General features: G+C 38.7%; 1 protein-coding gene across 1 annotated transcript; it reads left to right on the forward strand.

The window, feature by feature from the left end:
• Positions 1-3,368: 3,368 nt before the first annotated feature.
• LOC116704666 (myosin light chain 4) lies at positions 3,369-4,319 on the forward strand. Its single transcript, XM_032540266.1, has one exon. It carries the CDS (start codon positions 3,479-3,481, stop codon positions 4,085-4,087), a length of 609 nt encoding a protein of 202 aa, XP_032396157.1. The 5' UTR covers positions 3,369-3,478; the 3' UTR covers positions 4,088-4,319.
• Positions 4,320-20,409: the final 16,090 nt, after the last annotated feature.

Genomic DNA, 20,409 nt, shown 5'->3' on the forward strand with positions numbered 1-20,409 from the left:
AAACAGTTATCCACTGTATATGATATTGAAAAGTATCACAAAACATAAAATAACACGAAAAGTAGGTCATATTTTAGTGGTTTGCTTTTCTCCCACAAAGCATTGCATGACGTCACGCAAGGGAGACGATAGGCCAGCCAGCTTTGAGAGACCATTGAGAGTTACGAGAGATAGAAGACAACAGTGAAAGAAAGAGTTTTCAGCAACAGATTATAGATAATACATACATATACATAGATAGCCTATATATATATATATATAGCTAGACATATAGACAGTATTGATAGATCTATTTAGAGAGAGAGAGAGAGATAGACAGCTATAGCTAGCATACCGGTATAGCTAGCGAGCTAGCTAGCTGTAGGTTAGCTAGCTCGGTAGGAAGGTGGGTACAAGTTGTCCGTTAGGCGGGCAGATTTTTCAAAGACGGAGGTAACCAAGAACTCAAAGATCTGAAAGTGAAACACGGCTTAGACGGGGGATGTTTGTTTGGCTTTTCACAAGTTTATAGCTAGCTAACGCTACGCCGCCGGTGTTAGCACAACAGCGTTAGCCTAGCCTGCTAGGTAAATATTACGACGCCTTTGGTGTGCCTATGTATGCGTCATGTTGTCAACACATACATGTGGCATTAGTGCGCCTTTTGTACATAATTGTATTGAATGGAATAGTAAGCATCGTCCTACGAGATGGGTGGGTTTTTGTACGTTACACACAAAGCTAACTGGCTATAGTTAGCCTGTACGGATGCTAGCGGATAAAGCTAACGTCGCGTAGTAGCCAGCAAATAGGCAGTAGAGTTTCGGTAAGCTAACCACGACGGCGTTGTCGCCCACAATCAACCTGCAGTGGTGTTGAAACGGACACACGCATATCGTTTCTTTCCGGAGATCCTGGACATTATTTACATTTATGACGTTAAAGTAAATGAAGAGTAGCCTGAGTGTGGCGCGATGAGCATCCGACGTGCTACTCGCCTACAGCACCCGCTCTCCACCGCAGCTTCGCCGCCACACACACAAACCCGGCCCAACAGCGAACCGTTTTCACCGGAGGAAGAGGTAACACTTAGAAATAACCCTCGGGGATGCCTTCTATTCCTATATCTAGATAAATGTACCAGTATTATCCGAACTAACGACATGATCCCTGTCACTAGATTGAGAGAAACGTTGACGTTCACTCGCTGCTATTCACTGACAGTAAAAAGTAAAGTCATCGTATGCACTGCTGCGTTGCTAAATAAAGGAGATAAATGAAGGAGATAAATGAAGGAGACTTCCCCACAATCTGACAATCCTCATTTGCCCTCTCACGTCTGTCAGGTTCTAATATTTTGCTGCTGGCCTTTCCTCCTCTTCCTCATCCAGTCAGTCTCCGTGGTTCTAGTGCCAGGCTGAGAATTGCTCCTCGAGTGACGTCATCGCCGAATTGACTCCATAAACCCGCGAATACTAAAAATGACCAAAACAACTTTTTTAAACTATTTGGAGACATTTTTAAAAATGATAGACATATCTGAGTGCTTTTTGTACCCAATAATCAACAGTGGTGTTTAACTTGCAACATGGGCTTTAAAGATGTCAACTAGCAGCCACCGTGACCGTGCAGTCATTGTGGATGTTAAAGGTTTAAATTGCTCTTAGCACAAGGCACTAATGTAATATTACATCATTATCCCTATCTCAAGTAACCAAACGATTCCATCATTTATTTTTATTCAGTAATGGCCATGTGGGAAATACCTGTAATCTTAAATATGTAGCGTTTGAATATAGACATTCCATTTGGCCTCACTTGCAGGTGTCACTCTTTGTTTCTGTCTAACACAAATGTGCACATACCCGCATGCACGTACACACCAAAAGACGACAAATTAGTTGTCAGTTTTACTAGCCATGTGACCTCAAAAGCAAAGACAAGGTAGATAACAATCTTAGGCTAAGGACAAACTACCCACACACACACACACACACACACACACACACACACACACACACACACACTGAACTCCACATTGCCCAAGGACTTCAAGCTGATTGACGGATCAAGGGGGACTGGCATGAAGATAGAGAAGGGTAAATGTAATTATTGCATGACAGGCTTTAGCTGTCTTAAACTGAGTTGATAAACTGTGATGCATGCATAAATTAAAGTTGTTATGATTAAGATTGTGTCTGCAGAACTGCACATCCTATATACACTCTCTCTCCCATAAATGAAATGAATGTGTTGTTGGTTAATTTATCATTCACTGAAGGGTATTACAGAGCAGTCATCTACACAAAGCCAAGTGACATATTACGTATTTATAAACTGGACACATAATGGAATTGCCTTGCCTGGCTCTCACCTTGTAACCGTTCACCATATACAGTATACTCTACAAAGAGCTAGGCATGGAAACATACAGACAATGGACACATTCAAAACACACATGATGCTGCCGGCGAAACATTAGAATACAGAGTATTTTTGGTCAATTGTAAATCATGTAAATTGTAAACAATAAAACATGTATATTTCATATAGCAAATATTTAATTTGAAAATCTAATCAGGCACCAGCAGGAGACAGTATGCAGATTTGTCTTTTAATTGCAACTGCATATATTTTTAACATTTATGAGCTTCATTGCTTGACCTTTTCAGCACATCAGTCTTTAATAAAGCGTTAATTAAGAGTCCCTTTAGGATCTTTTAGAGCTTGCCAGTTTCCTGAATATATGGTGAAATACTCTAAACTACTCAGTGACAGAGGGAAATGAGAAATTGCCAAAATCCTCGAACGTATCATTGAGCACCGATACTATCCAAACACGTATCTCCCATTGAAAAGAGGTTTGGACACCGTACGTCCCTACAAAACTATAAAGCCATTGGATGAATTATAATGCAGATTTTTCTGTTTCCCTCAAGCCCCATCATCTTATTTTCTCAAAAGAGAGTTCCCTCCTCCTATTTAAAACATTTTACATAATCAGACCCCAAGTGTGCTGATCCATCCTCAGACCACTGACATACAGTAATTAACTATGAGTTGGCTACTACAACGTTTGGGATAAAGCATTGTTCCAGAAAATAGTGATTCCCGGACTTTCAGAGAGCAAAGCTATTTTGGTCCGTCTCCCTCATGGGCTCAACCATTGTGCTCTGATCCCTTTGTCCATCAGAGAGACAGAACATTTTCGGCCTAATGCAACTGGACCCTCGCTAATGACAGTGAATAGCCCTGTTGGCTAGATGACAGCAGCTGAGAACAATACCTAATGATGACATCACTTGCTATGGGAATCTATTTCAGGTTTCTTCCTTTTATAGTGTGCTGTTGGATATTGCTATCTTGCTCCCTAGAGAAAGCACATATAAAAGCTTTGGAAGAGGAGGTGACCCTCTGTGCTTGGGAGTCCCTTACAATCCTGTCAGACTCTTGCTTGTTTTTCAGCTAGTACCAGCTCACCTCTGAATCCCTTAACAACATGGCACCAAAGAAGATTGAACCAAAGAAACCTGAGCCCAAAAAGCCAGAGCCTAAGAAAGATGCGGCTCCAGCTGCTAAGCCGGCTCCACCTCCCGAGCCACTGCCTGAGCCGCCCAAGGAGCCTGCGTTCGATCCCAAAAGCATTACTCTTGAGTACTCCGCTGACCAGATTGAGGAATTCAAGGAGGCCTTCACCTTGTTTGACCGCACACCTTCTGGAGAAATGAAGATCACATATGCCCAGTGCGGAGACGTGATGCGAGCTCTGGGTCAGAACCCTACCAATGCAGATGTGCTGAAAGTGCTTGGAAAACCACGGCCAGAGGACATGAGCACTAAAATGGTGGACTTTGAGACCTTCTTGCCAATGATGCAGCATATCTCTCGTGCAAAAGATCAAGGCAACTTTGAGGATTTTGTGGAGGGGCTCAGGGTTTTTGACAAGGAAGGCAATGGCACCATCATGGGAGCAGAGCTGCGTCATGTGCTGGCAACACTGGGAGAGAGGATGACAGAAGATGAGGTGGACAGACTGATGGCCGGACAGGAGGATGCAAATGGCTGCATCAACTATGCCTCCTTTGTGAAGCATATTCTATCCGGGTGAAAGGAACATTTAGCCTAGAGACTTGACCTCTATTTTTCTCCACTTTCTGGATCCTTGCTAAACATTTGTCCAATTAGAAGTGAGCATGTCACTTAGACGGTGACAATATTTTCCAGCTGGCTACAAGATCTATGCTTAGTTCTTTTTAATAAACACTTATAATAACATGCCAATGAGATAAAATGGACAAGTTTGAAGAATACTACATTAATAAATTAAATATATTTACAAACTGCCTCATGAATGTCATTTCAGTATACTTTAGAAGAGGAAATGATGATTCATACAGGATAACAGGAAAAAAAAAGCTTATTGTTTGTCCATTAAACTATTTACATCAACTGTGTTTGTGGAGAAGGTTGTGTGATGAAGAACAAAAAGGATTTGGCACCGTCTGAAAATAGAACAAATTTGATTCTATTCTACTTTTCACACAGAGTGCCTGGGCAGCTGCTGTGGAACAAGATATACTCCAACATGCTACACACACACACACACACACACACACACACACACACACACACACACACACACACACACACACACACACACACACACACACCCTTTGACAACTACAAGACAGGTGCTCCAAGGACAGGCCCTTACTTCTGCCACAGTGGCTGACAGAACGATTTGTGTAGGAGTTTAAAAGCAAGCTTTATCACAGTGTATGAATAATATGTTTTCGTCTTAAGAGTAGATTTATGAGGATTTAGGGGAGAAAAGTGCATGTTGTATGTAAGAATTTGGTCACCTAATTACTTTTTTTTAATCACATTAAAAGATCAGAGTATAGTGGATTTCTCATTGGCATTAACAACAGGGTTGGTCACATCAACACTATATGAAAAGCTTTTAAAGTTGCATTAAGCACCAGGGTGTAAAAGTACACCTTATTCAAAAGCCAATTGTGCTCTTTGGCTTGCCATTGTTTCAGTCTGAGAAGGGAGCATACATTTGGGTTGTGCAAGTTCATGTAAGGGAAACAGCTAGCTGTGATATAAGCGGTTTGTTGAGAGCTTTTAAAACCCAGCCACATGGACTAGTGAGCTAAAAGTGATTTAAAGTAAAAAAATAAATAAATTGACACATCAACACCTTTGGTGTGGGAGACCCGGGTTTGATTCCCACTGCTTTCCCTGAGCAAGACAGCAAAACCCTAGTTGCTCCAGAGCCGTGCAACCTCTGACATATATAGGAATTGTAAGTTGCTTTGGATAAAATGGATAAAAGTGAGACAACAACAACCGTGCAAACAGAGCCTTAGTTAGCTCCCTGGTCAGCTCATACTCACCGCTCACTACAAGCTCACTACCTGTCTTCCACAGGAGCGCAGTGCTTGTTAGCACCAATCCACCAATCTCCCGCCAAAGCCCAGCCCGGACAGTGTGCCTTTTTTAAAGGTTGATAAAAATGCCAGGAGGCAATAAAACCCAACAGAACTGAAAACCAGCAAAGTCTATTGAAAATAAAAATAAAATTAAAATGTTTCTGTTTCTGGGATTAAAAAAACAAACAAAGTATAATCATTAACTCTAAAGTCAAACCATCTGAAACCCAGACAATCTTGACAAATACTGCAATCTGCCTCTTTGTCCCCTTCTGACCTTCTCTCATTATCACTGTGCTGACAGCTCAAAGGTTGCAAAAATAACATTAACAATACATATCTGCACTTGCACAGTGGATTATAGATGCACACAGTTCATAAAACCCACCTGCCCTCCATCATTAGCAGTATGTTATTGCCTCAACTGCCACAATAATAAACTTTACCTCCACGGCTAAGTCATATACACTATGTGAGCTTTCCTACTTTAAAAAAAGATGTTGTTGATATTTTCACTAATTTCACTTGTTACAGTGTATGGCTAAGATGGACGGTTAATTTGAGAAAGCAATAGTCTCTTTTTAATATCACAGCTGTATTATGTCAGTTATTTTACCAACTTGAGTACTTAACATTTGCACTTGAATTGCCCATCTACATGTAATATATCCATTATATATTTTAATACACTTGGCAGCATGCTGCTCCAGTATGTTTTCTTTTAATACATAAACTATAGGGACTTTCCACCCTATTAATTTCCTTTTTTGCTAGTTTTGAAAACAATGCTGTTCCTCAGCAGTCTTAACAATGATCACGTATTTCCCTACTGTAGATAACTGTGGGTTGACATGTAACCAGTGTGTGTTTGAATGTGAAGACAGCCTGTGAATGAGCTCACTTGCCTGTCAGCTCAGCCTGCAGCAAGACTCAGTGTTGTTAGCTCAGCCCAAAACAACACAGGCCCGCCAGTACCTGGCTCACGTGAATCTCTTGCTACACCACATAGAAGTGTCCAACAGTAATTAGTTACATAAACATAAAATAACAAAAAAAAAATAATATACATAATAAAATAGCATTACGAAATCTAACATTCTAAAAAATATAAAAAACATCCTATTTCTTTGTATGACCATTATTATTATTTTTAAGTATTTTGCAGTATTTTCTATAACAAAATGTTCTTTAAAAATATATTTTTTTGAAACTGAGTCTAGTGGTTCTTTACATTACTTTACCTTTCATGTTCTAAGTCAGTATAAAATCATTATACATGCATTATATATGCATATGTATTATCTAAGTTATAGTATTTTCACTTCAGACTGATTCACGTGAAACTGATACTGCTGGAGTAATTCCTTCCCCCTGTGTGGACTGCAGGAAAGTAGCTTTGAGCTTGAAAACCATAACAAACAATTTTAAGGATCCTATGTATTTAGTGTATGTAATGTACTATAATTTGTATTCTATAAAAGCCTTACAGCAAAGTATTGATTATGCATTTTACCGTGTAACTATATAAGTAATATTAGAATTTGATATTTAGTTACATCTGGATGGATGGACAAGATTCTCATGACACAATTTTAATCAGGAGAGACTTCGTTGCAAATATGCAAAAGGTGTATTTGTTTCCCAAAAAATAATCTAAAAAAAAAAAAGGTTTATTTGTCACATATGTACAAGGTTAAACTGTATTAAGTCTTTGCCGATTAGACTGCATCGCTGCGTGAATAATGTTTTATAAGGGAGTAGAGAAGCCATGAGTGGGCAGGAATATCCCCCAATGGAGTCTAGACACTGGTGGTGGTGAAGGAGTATGAAAACCGGCAGGAAGGAGACAAAAGGAGCGGTCTGCTGGAAGAGGGCTTAAGGTGCAGTGGATAATGATCACCCCCGAAAGGGGAGGAGGAGCGTTGCATGCTTTGCCTGGAATGACAACTGAAGGCAGCAGAGAGAAAAACTGATTTGGAGCAGGGGATGCTATGCTGTGATTGGCTCTTGGATTCATGGCCAATCCGGGTTGGTTTAACTAAAAAGTAAACGCCCCAAGTCAGCTGATCATTTGAGGTTTTAAGTTTTTTTAAGATAGGTAAATGAAGCTTAGAAGTCTTCCCGAAAGAGTTTACGCTGAGCTTTATATAGCTCAATTTGACTATTAACCATTTTCCCAAATAATTATCAACTGGATCTAAATATGTGTTAGCACTTTAAATACACATGTTCAGAAGCTATTTTTGGCTTACTGACTGTACAGTAGAAGAAGTAGAAAGATACAGCTAAATAGGCAGAAGTGGCACTTACTCCATGCAGCTGTCGAGCACATGCAAAGGAGGTTTTAAGTGCACTGGGCATCCAGCTCCATACCCGGTTGAGAGCCAGCCAGTAATTTAGACCCATCGTGATTAATCAGCAGCTGTTAGCTTTAAAGTCTTTTGTCAAATATGTGGGGCTCTTGGCTGAGAGGATCCACCAGCTTGTGCTCATACATTTAAACTTTCATTGTGCAGAGCCTTTTCTGGAAAAAAAGGTTGACACAACATGTTCAATGTTTATTGAATGTGTCAAAAAGGTGATGCCTCAATGTGTTTTCAATAACAATGGTTTCCGCCGTTGTTTTTGAGTGTATTATATTAAAATGTCAGATTTGCCAACTGCTCTCTGCATGGCTCCAGCAGCCCAGGTGGCATTATAAACCACCACAGTACACACACACACACTCAGAGAAATATTAAGTGGCAGTACTTTGTCTCATTTAAAGTGGCAGTTTGTGAGATGCTTATATTTTGCCAAGGGCAACCAGCGGTGTTCGGTGCCAGGCAGTTATTGCGGTAGCAATCTTGCACTGTACCTTATTTAGGTTGTCAAAATGTCTGAGTACTGAGTTGTCTCTTAAATTAGCTCATTGTTTTTATTCTGCCAGAAATGCTACGCATTCCTTTGTGGGAAAGGATTTTTCATGGGAAAGATAACATTGAACATAAACCTTTCATGAGCTGCAGATTCTTACTTGAGCATCCATTGATAACAGCAAGTAGTGAAACAGACATGTATCTTTTCTTCTGCAATATTTTGGGATAGAGGACAGTTTCGGTAAAGATTTCTAATGTCCAGTTTAACACCGTTTAGCTCAGCAGTTACAAATGGCCATGGGAATAATGACAAAGATGAATGGCAACCTTGTTTATAAAACAACCGGGAGTCAAAAAAGGTGTACCAAGGTCACGATCAGCCAGCATCATTTGTTGGCAGCCAATCATTTTTCATGTGGAGCAACAAATGTCCCACTCCATTAAGAATAGATGAACTCATTTCATTTACCAAGTAGTCTGACTGGATTTTAAATCACAAGAGCAGGTTTCATTTATATATACGGCCTGATATTGTATGCACTAAATTCTTTCATTTAATGAAAAGCCGTCATATCAAACCTCTAAGCTATCAACTCTTTAACATTCTCTAATACATGATGAAATTGCTAACTCTGTTTAGTAGGCAATATTCATTTTAATGTAGACACTTCATACCTGCCACACCATGTTAATATTGAATAGATAACCTTTGATAGCCACATGTGCCAATTTTCTCAACATTTCATTCATAAACTTAGACATGATTTGGAGTCTTCTCTTAGCTGGCACTAAAGGAATATAAACAAGTTAACACTGGTATGTCTCCACTTGCAAGTGAGAGCAAGTTAGAAATCAATATAGTTAATTGGTTTTGGATGTGAGCACCATCAACTAATTGCTGTGAGGGTTCCCTTGAGATAGCTTTCAAAACTAGTACCCCTACTCCCACGTGCAACTAAATCATGTTGCAGATTTCAAAAAACCCTTGTGTACCAATACCATGGAAATCAGTAGCCCCTGAACTGCTGATACTTTCATTGTGATGCACAACACCACTAAGCTTGTTAGCACTAATGACATTAGAGTGTACATGTCCTGTCAGCTGATGACAGTTACAGCTAAGATATGTAATGCACCACTTATTTGGTTAAGGCTGATTTTGTCTGTAAATTAAAGTGGTATTCTCTCCTGAAAAATTAGCTGGATTAATCAAACACCTGGTATTCTCGTGGGGCAAGTCTATGCAAACCCGAGGTGTTAAGCGCATCAAACAAAGATTTTATAATTAGTTTAGCTATTTTTTGAAGTACAACATGCAGGTTAGGTGTACCACTAGCATAAGGGAGGATGAAAAATGTGTTTCATGAACAAAAATGAAAAGCTCCTACAACAAATTTAGTAGCATCAGCGGTGCCAACAGTGTAATTATCAATCATAGTTATAATCTAAAATCGGAGGATCACAATTAAATGTAAAACAGTGTGAAGTTCAGTGTCGGGGTAGTTACTAAAAAAAGTAATAAATTACACATTACTAGTTACTTTAAAAAAACTAATGCCATACTTTACTACATCACTCACTGCTGAAAGCAACTTGTTACACTACTAGTGATATTACTTTTTGATTACTCCGTAACATCACCTGAGATGCACCATAACTTACTTGCCAAATAACAATGTAAAGTTAAACCACAAGCCCACATATCCCTGCTTTGTTTATCTGTTGTTGAAAATCAAGTCATGGCTGCTTAGCTGGTGTAGGCAACATGCTCTCTTCACTCGTGCCTCAGGGCCCGGGTGTCTTTAGAAACTAGCTTAGATTGGATGTTTTGTTTGTGGCAATGGAGAGATGTTTGTGACCTGGGCACAATTAACACTTTACAATATATTTTTTGTCTAATTTAATGTAATACTTTCACCACTCAAAAGACGTTTTAAGCAGTGGCTCTGACCTTTTTGTTTGGTCTACTCGGATGGGTTTTATGGTGTTAAGCAACCACGCACGAAAACGAAGGTTTGATTTGTTTTGAAATTATGTAATGCAGATAGTTGAAGAACCAGTAAAGCTAGTAACGCAATAATTTGATAAGTAACTGTAATGTGATTGCCGCGTTATCAACAGTAATGCGTTACATTACTGCATTACAGACAACACTACCCCCAACCCTGGTGAAGAGAAACACACTTTTGAAGGGATTTGTATCTAGACATCTAGTTTTTTAGATCTCTGTTTTTATATTAATACCCCAAAAATTGTTAAAATGATTAGAGAATAATATGTTTTAACAGAGATGATTCACATTGTCCATACAGTCTGTGGTTCTTATAACCTTTTGTACAATGTCCTTTAGAGCATTCGGTGGGAAAAGCAAAGCCTCTGTACAAAAAACGGCCCCTATCCTCACAGTTGCTTTCATTACTGTTCATTTGACACATGCTGTGTCCAGGGATCAATACTTCTTCACCTTGTGCAGTATAGATGCCAGATTAGATGCAGCTCCAAGGGCAATGATGAGGAGTGCCTGAACTCGCTTCTCACGAACATGTGAGTCTGTAGCATTTAAACTGATCTGTTGGAGAGTTTAATAGCAGCTGCTTTGGCATTATGGCATTGTTTGTGATACAAAGACAGATCATTTGTTATAAAGGAATGATATGATACTTAATAGGATTATATATGATTTGGCAAACCCATCAGGACTGAATGAAAATGTAAGTGTCATCTGAAAGTCCCGTAGAATCCGCTTTTGATTTCATCCCTTTAACAACAAATGAAAAAAAAAGTTATATACAATTATATAACAGGAAAATGCTACAGGGCAAAATATTTAATTCTTGAAAAATATTTTCACATACTAACCCTCCTTAAGCTGCAAAAATAGATGTAAATACATCTGCAAAAAGGTAATTCTTTAAAGATTACATGGTTGTCTGCAGAGTAAGCACATGATCAAGTTTCAAAATCCACATAATTGGTCTACATATTGATCATTTGCAGCTTTACAGTATATATTCAGTGAGAAAATAATTTTGCTTATAGGGTCAAAGTTTGATTTTTAACCAGCAGTGAGTGAAAATGTATTCATATAATTAATATAGTTCTATAATAATTCTGAAGCTGCCAGGGCAGTGTTCTTCCTCAATGCTTGATTGTATGATGTTTTGGAATTCTTTCAGATTTCCCTAATGGTTTCCTAAAATATGTTGTTAATTAAAATGTCTCATTGCATTATAGGATGTTGAGAGGCAACAGAGAACATAATCACCAACCTCATTTGTCTTATTAAAGTTCTGAAGTTAATTTCAGAGAGAAAGCTGAAGTAAAGTTAGCGTGGATACATAACTTAGGCCTTTTCTGGTTCATTCTCACCATTACGTCTCAGAAATGTATTAGGGTGCCTAATGAACCTGTGTGCCATCTTGCAGTCCACAGCCATTTATTTTAATTCCACACTACTGTACGTCTTACAATTTAAAACATAACATTCAAGTGGTTAATATGGAGAGTTTTTTATTTTGTTTCCAAGAACTCTACAGACCAGAATGTCTCTAATGCCTCAATGGTAAATCAAGCTCTAGAACAGTGCGAACACTGTGTTTCACCTTTAAAAACTCTCATTTGACATGTATAATTCTGGCTGGCCTATAAATAAAAATAATTTCCTTGTGAGGACAACATTTTTTTTGCCAGTTACATGCCTGCCCATAGGGAAGGTGAGCCCTTGCCTAAACCTCCAGAGATGTCTCCTTTGCCTTCCTCAGCAGCATGAGGCTATTATTTTTCTGTAGTCTGTGCTCCTGGACAAGGAGTCAAGCTGACAGTCATGCTGGAACTTAAAACCTCAGCAACTCCTATTAGAGGAAAACAAGCAAAATACAAATCTGACTTTTCGATCTGAAGTTTTTCCATCAAAATATTGATTAGCATGTTTCCTTTTTATGGTTTTCAGTCATTGATGCTGTTATTCAGTAGCATGCTGTAGAGAAAAACAGAAAAGACTAAGAGAAGGTTCAACCACATGGTAAAAAACCTGGTTGGATTATCTTGCTCTCAACATTTTAACAATCTGCAAGGGTGTAAGGGTGAAAAGGGGACTGAGTACCCAGGGCCCTCATAAGAGGAGGGCCCAAAAAGATGCTAGAATGAATAGCTGTGGATGTGGGGAGGGAATTCTGTGCTGTGCCCTTGATCGGATGCAGTGTAGAAATGCAGTAAAATAGCAGGGTAGGGAATTTTCTTCTTTTGTAGAAAATGTGAAATAATAAAAGTAATACAATTTGTCTTAAACATTTCAGAAGAGAGTTTCAACATAACATTCACACTAAACTAACTGTAGACAACAAAATATATTCTGCAGCACTAATTAGACCTTCATTAGGCCAATACTGAGGTCACTGTAAGTGTGAAGAGTTGTCCCTTTTTGGCATAATTGCTTAGGAACCTTTTTTTCGGTTTTATTGGTATAAAAAATGAAGACATTCTTGTCACTTTATAGTTTAAAAAAAAGTCCATGGTCACAATGAAGTCCATGAGCTTTCAAAGAAAGTGCTGTGACGTACAATTTTGTTAAGATGAATTTTTCCTCTTTGAAGGCCGTCATGTATGTACATGTAGATTCAAATTAGTTTTCATTTCCAAGAAGAATATGTAGATCTTGTAGGGAAGAAATAAAACAACTACCAGTTGGAAAGCTATATTTGACAAGCTAAAGACTGTGGATAGAAATGTTAATCCGCTTCCTGTTGGCAAGTCACAGTGATTGGACCTATTCATTTATGATTTCATTAAATTATAAGGATGCAACCAAACCAATGTTTCTATGTTTGTGTGTGGGTGTGCATAAATCAGCACAGATATTAGTTTTCAAAATGCCATGTTGTGAAACCTTTCATCTGAAGGGGCTGCATAGAGACGCTGCTCCCTGCAAAAACAACAACTTTACTGTCTACAAAGTAGCACTTCTCAGCATGTATGCACAGAAAATGACTAAAATATCACACAAACAAAGAAACACGTTGAAGCCATGTGCCCTTAACATCCACGTCAATCACAGGGAATTAAGTAATTTGGCTGTACGTCATATTGATGTCTTGCAGTTCTAGAGGGAAACGCAATGTAAATCTATGTCCTGAAGTCTAATCCTAATTGAGTGCTCTAGACAGTGTTTTCCTTATTTTCTGCCGTAACTGAGAAACTATTGTAGGGATTACAGACACAGCCTCTGGCCAAAACATCTAAGTAGCACTAAGAGGAAACACTTTCTTACATTTCTCATTAAATATTGCAAATTTGCTTAGCTGCAAGTCTGCTTTGAATTGCTTGGTGAAACCAAAACTACAAACTTTTCTTTTTTTCTTTCAGTTTTGTTCAGTTTTCGCCTCACAGGTGCAGACTATCAGTCTACAATTATACTCCTGACCCCTAACATCTACTCACTGAACCTGCGTTTTCATTTAAGAAAATGTTTTTAATGCAAATGAAGAAATAACAACGTAATTATTTTAGGGAAGAAAATTAATGAATCCGCTGAAGTACTTAGGCTTCATTACCGCAAAGAGGATGCTGATTTTCCTCCTCCTTTTCCATGTGGAATTCATTTCTTTTGATCAGAGAGTTTTATGAAAAATACATTAAATATCAGCATCTGTCTTAGCCACAAGGGATTAAAACCAACTTTCAACTGTTGATGTTAATGTTTGTGATGAAGTGATTTAGCTGAGAAATAGCCTTTAAACTTACTGCAGATAAACACACTAGGTGGATTGAGTGAAGTATGAATGACAGCAGCTGTGGCAGAGACAGAGTGTACAGATGACAGATGTCCCCCAAGCTGAAAACCATTCACTCACACCTTGATGCATTGGCACTGCTTAACCACCAAGCTAGGCCTCCCATTATTTAGAGTCAACGTTTGATTTCTTGGGGAAACCTGTTTGGCCACAAACACACTGTTGCTAAGGTTGCTGCACCAGCATCTGTATGGAAGCCCATTTGACTCGCACTCTCAACTATGATCAAAATATCTGTATAATAATATGGGGTATATATTTTCCTTTTCATTCACCACTTGGCCCCATCAAAAATAAAATTCATGACAAATGTTGCTTCTTTATTTTTTAGTGGGAATGTGTTCTTAATTACATAATTATGTGCTTTGGCTTTGCCAAATTATCTTAGAATAATTTCAAGATGGGTACTGCAAATCTTGTGTCCCCCAACTGGATTTTCAAACATCCTCCCCATTTAAAATGTCACAAATGGGAGTGTGCATTCTGATGAGTAGGGCTGAAAAAATGATGATAGAAAGATTCAGAGCAATAAACATGTCCAGCTGGGTAAATCTGATGAATAGGCATTTGAACATTTTTTTGTTTGACAATTTTAATATATTTGCAAATTTACCAAAACCTCCTTATGTCATTCTAGGGCTGGACAATAATTGAAAATGTATGGACATCCGAAATTCTAACGCTGTTATCAACATATTTTTCCCATGACAGTCATTTTGATAATTTATTAGTGTTGACGAACTGACCGAAGAGCCTGTTAATTAACCCGAGTCGTGTCACTGAACCAAGAGAATTGAGTGCCATACGTCAATGAACCAACTCACTCCTGTTTGTTTCACCTCATTTGTGCCGTTGTGTGTAGCTGGTTTTCTTCTGCTACTGTGTGTGGAGTAATTTTGCTCATTAGCACCTCCACAGGGCTGTCACAAGGAGGCTGCGCACCAGGCTACTGAACGAGACCGAATAACCGTGCAACCACTCGAGTCAATGTAATAAGTCATGTAATCAGGTAACCAAGCCTTGTTCATTCAGCCTCATGTTATCTTGGTAGTTATGTTAACTTAAATGTTTGTTACAAGGTAGGTAGGCTGTCACGAGGAGACCCCACACCAGGCTACTGAACGAGACCGTAACAATGTCTAATGCATGAGCCTATGCAATTAAACGGGTGTCTATTTTCTCTGCATAAAGAGAATTAAACGCATAAACGCGTGAGTCTAGTGTCGGTCAGTATGAGTGCATAAAATAGCATGTCAAGACCAACTGTAACCATGCAACCGCTTGAGTCTAATGTAATAAAGCGGTGTCTTGGTTCCTGGTGGGGGAAGTAAACGTGCGGTCATCAACCCAATAGGTCATACTGTGCAGCCCTACGCGATTATGTATACCAATGGCAAACACAAATTGTGTCCGTTTTGAACTTACACAATAAAATGTAGAAAAATAAATGCTTTGAGACTGCACTGTAGGTCAATATGTACATTCCGTCTTCTGAGAAGGCAAAAGAATATCAAAGGGTTATTTTATTTCAAATGTCATATGCAAATATAAGTGAAGCTGACGTTGCCACTGTGATCGCCTCTGCTCACAGTGCTGTATACACTGTGGATAATGGAGTCTCATGTCCTTCCACTCAGTGCGAGGGGCTCAAATGCACATTCAACATAATGGTGTCCATATTTTAATGGTTCAGTGATGTGACAGCATGTTATTTTCTGATAACCAGGGGTGTCAGTCTATATGTCAGTGAAGTTCTGGGTGGGCTTTCAGCAAATCAGAGCAGAAAATAGTAGGCCCATAGATAATAACTAGTGTATTGTCTGCTGCACTATATCTGTTTGGATATGACAAGGACAGTAAGATGACTTCCGGTTGTTCACAGTAACTGCGAAAATTGTCCTCTATTTCTCCTAAAGATATATTTAAAGAAAAGGTGTGCCTTGAATGGGGTCAGTCAAGCCATAGTACTATCTAACAGAACTGCCAGCTAACAAGAGCAAAGGGTTTAGGACCACAGACTATTGTTCCTTGAGTGAAGGCTCAAAGTCATCTAATTCTTTAAAAGCTGTAAACAATGGTCCATTCCATTCTTTACCTGTTACCACAAGTGATGAAGTGGACTTGCTTATCTCCATAGCAATTTATTAAGCACTCAAGTTAGTGAAAGAGAAGCCAGCTTCATTGATGCTGTAATTCACAGATTGTATCATTTCATTTGTTTTAATGCATTGAGTTAGCAACATAATACCACATTTAACATGCTTTGATGTTTTAAAAAACGCATTAATCCTCTAATTTTCTTTCTACCAATACACAGTATAGTTGAGATATCACAGCCGTACGGAAGTTCCGCCGACTGGTTTAAAGGCTCAGTTCCTGAATACGGGCTGTGTGCATTTCTTTGTGGAACCATTTCTTTTATATAGCACCTTGACCAGATTTATAATCAAAACTGACATGAACAATTTCAGTTTTTACAATATGGGACATTTAAACTAACTAAAAAAGTGAACCTTTGTCCTGGTTATTTGCCACATCGCACACAACTGTTGTCTGCTGGGATGATGATAGATATAATGTATAATTAGATCTGCAATGGCCTGTACATTATGTATTAAGGTCTTACCTTAACACCTTAAGTTGATGGAGTCCATTTAAAAGTGGAAGGCATGCACATCCTCTTCCAGACTAATGCAAGAAATGACCTGAAAAATTCAGAGCTGTTGTGCACATTAAACTGGTTGGTTGACTCAGGTTTCTGCACAGTTTTCCAGTTTATGTTTTGCAAATCATCAGTAGTGTTTCGAGATGGCAACATTCTAGGGGCATATTGGACACGCGCAGTTCAATCAGTGTGTGTCGTCCGTGTCCAATGTGTCCATGGAAAATCGCGGGGTAATTAAAAAAAACAAAAACAAACTACACCTCTACTCCTCTGGATGGAAACAAACTGTTAGTTTTGTGGTTCAATTCTACATAAATTAACACGATGTTGTGGGTCCTCGTGACTTCAGCTGTAAGTCATGGCTTCAGTTGTTCTGCAACAAATCCGGACCTGGTGGGTATTGACGGACGGCCGAGCACGGAGCCAACACGCAACGGAGCGGTGGAAATTTGGAGTTAGAGGCAACAGAAGCATTGCTGCACGTGACGCTAGTTAACATTAACGTCACACTTGGCAGCAGGTAACGTTAGCTTACCATTAGCTAGCAGCTGGATTAAACACAGTTAAAATGCTGACAGCTAACGTTGAACGGTGTGAAGTGTTACTGTTTTTCAATGTAGAAGATTTGAACACCGGAACATAACAGTCTGCAGCTTAAAAATAAATTTCAACAGTCGTAAAAACAACACAGACGCTGCGGTGCGTTCACTGAAACTGCTAGCGTGAGCCTCTTGGTGCATTCAAAGTTATTGTAAAATACCCTTTTCCCATCTGTTGGTTGTTTTTGTCGTTTGACAGCAATTTACTGGTGAAATAAGTTATTGTTATAAGTTATTGTTAATACATTATTAATAAATCATTTAATGTTGACCATATGGCCTGAGAAATAAACAAGCTGTGCTTTAATATCGCCCACTTTTTTTTATATATAAAGTATCGGGTCAGGCACCGGCACTGTTTTAAACGTATTTATAGTTTTAAAGGTTTTAGCACCAGAATCGGAAAACAACCCACAAACAGTAGCCAACCCTCTATATGTCTGCATGATATTTCCTCACAGGATGCATTCTGGACTCAATATCATACTGTCAGTACACCCTGGTGGGGATAACTGCTAAAATAAAGGGTTAATAGGAGCTCATATGATTGTTACCCTAACAAACCCTCTGATATGTAATGTATGATAATTTATTCTTCCAAAGTCCAAAACATTACCAAGTACTGTGTGAGTGCACTGGATGCCTTCAGCCCAGAACGTACCAAAAAAACATTCTCTGCCCACTGCATGCTCCCTTGTGCTTTGTGCCTTTGGCCACCACTCACATAAATAAGGCTCTAAAATGTACAGAATTTCATAAAGGTTATGTTTTATTAGACTCTAACATTGTTGAACACGGTAAGAGCAGTACACTAAAAAGCAGCAGGTGATCCTCACTCTGCTGTCATCATCTGCGTGGGACCTCAGCATGCCGCCAACAATCCCCAGGAGTTCCCCGGCCTCCTGGAGTATAGAAAGCTGCCAATGGGATATAAATAAATGCTGTATAATATACCTAAAATATTATTCAATAATGTGCTGATATTGTACAATTCATGTTTTTTAGCAAAAAGAAAAGTGAGTAGATAGCCTGCACCCCTTTTAAGAAGAGCATAATTAAAACTAGTCATAGAATGAAAGAAATTCATGGGAAACATGTATTATGTATAAAATGTATAAATGTTTCAAACAAAAGGTTTAATAATTTATGATAAAATGAAACATTAATTCATTTTCCAATCAGTTCATTCCCCTTGCCTGCAGGTACACAGTTTGACAACTGTCAGTCACCTGGATCCTTCTCGTCCCATTACCAGCACATCCACCTGTGCAAGGCAGAAATAAAGCTGTCAATTTGGGCTGAACTTGTAGTAAACTAAGGCCTTCCAATTTTACTGTGTATAACCTTATTTTTTGGCATTGCCTGTCAATATACCCCAATTAGCTGCATTGTGGTTGTCACTGTCTGTGGCAAGAGGGCAAAGAAGAGCCATTAAATGTTTTTGTTTTTGCAACATGGGTTATTTCCATAGCTCTGACAATCATTCCCACAGGCAAGTTTATTTTTCACTAAACAGCTTAAGAGGTGATATCAGGTGACGTGCCAATACAACATGTCCAAAACAAAGTGACACAAATGGTCAGACATCAATATAATTAGTAAACAAACATTTTCTTCAGTAATGGACATGGAAATTACACACACACACACACACACACACACACCACAGGCTTTGAGAATGTGTAAAACAGAGATTGCCTTGAAATTCCCACTGGCTCTACCTTTCCACATCTTAGATCAATATTGTCTATCTAGTGAAAGCTTTTGATATATGAAGATTCAATGCAGTTTCCTTCCCCCTACTAACTGAGACAAAATCAAAACAAAACGTGAATGCTCATTACTGCACTCTTTCCAAAAGAACTGGATTTGAACAAAGAAACGAGGAGAGGTAATAGAAATGCTATCTTATTAGATTCAGAAAAGAAATCCAAGGTTGGTCAAATTTGATGCTAACAAATGTGTTTACTGTGATTTCTTAATTACCACACTAAGACACGGTGTTCCTAACCCTGACTGCTTCCATCATTTATAGGGCACAGGGCTGGCTTCTCAAATAAGAAATAAGGGAGGGGGCTGTGCTAATTTAATAAATAAATAACATTTTATTGATTTTAAATATTTGTGTGTGGATGAGTATTGATGGAAGGGTCTCTCTGGCTCTAAAGTAATAAAACATGTACAATACTGAATGATGCAAGAGAGGCTTCACTAAGTGTTGCAGTACCCTCAGAGTCAATGAATAAACATAGCTTTGCTCATCAAACAGAACTGACCGTGAATTACAAGCATGCAAATGGAATGCATTTTCAAGGTTATATTTCATTATTTATTACACTATTCATGTATTATAATGTCCTAGACAGTTAATCAGACTGAATGTACAGTATGCAGTGTGAGGTACAGTATATAAAATAAGTCTTAAGTTATTAGCAAGTAGGTACAACTCTTGACTGGAATACAACATAGCACAATGCATCATACCCAATGTAATAGGCAAACAATAACTGCAGATGCTGATTTTGTAAAGTAGCCTGATTTAAAAAAACAAAAAACAAAGATCTTTGCTCTTGACACCCCCGCATGCAGCATAGGTGTGGAGGTGGACAGCAGCAATGCAAATCACAACTTAGGCTTCAGTCGCCAACAGGAGCCAGACTTCAATGGAGTAGGGAATTTGACTCAACACCTAAACAGGCAGGAAAAAAAAAAAAATATATATATATCAGTGAATAGGCCCCTCCAGCTTCTTCTTCATGGTTTGGTCACGAGTTATATTTGATTGTTTGCTGGTATTAGCTTTGGTTGTACTGCCTCTGGCTGCTCACTCATCTGTTTCTTCTACCGTGCATTCAAATTGTATAACATTTATCAACAATCCGTCAGAAGTTATCATCTTTAGCCCCGGTAGTGCAGGCGATTCTGTGCAGACTTTGAATGAAGCAGCTTCACACATACAACAGATGTATATACATTTTTCTCAGACCTTCAGCCCTCCACATATAAAAAGGTTCAATTTAACTGAATGACAGGTCGAAGCACACACGCTTTGAATTTCCTTAACAGGGTCTTATGCAACAC

This window comes from Etheostoma spectabile, chromosome 16 (assembly GCF_008692095.1).
Source record: "Etheostoma spectabile isolate EspeVRDwgs_2016 chromosome 16, UIUC_Espe_1.0, whole genome shotgun sequence".
Classification (NCBI taxonomy): domain Eukaryota; kingdom Metazoa; phylum Chordata; class Actinopteri; order Perciformes; family Percidae; genus Etheostoma; species Etheostoma spectabile.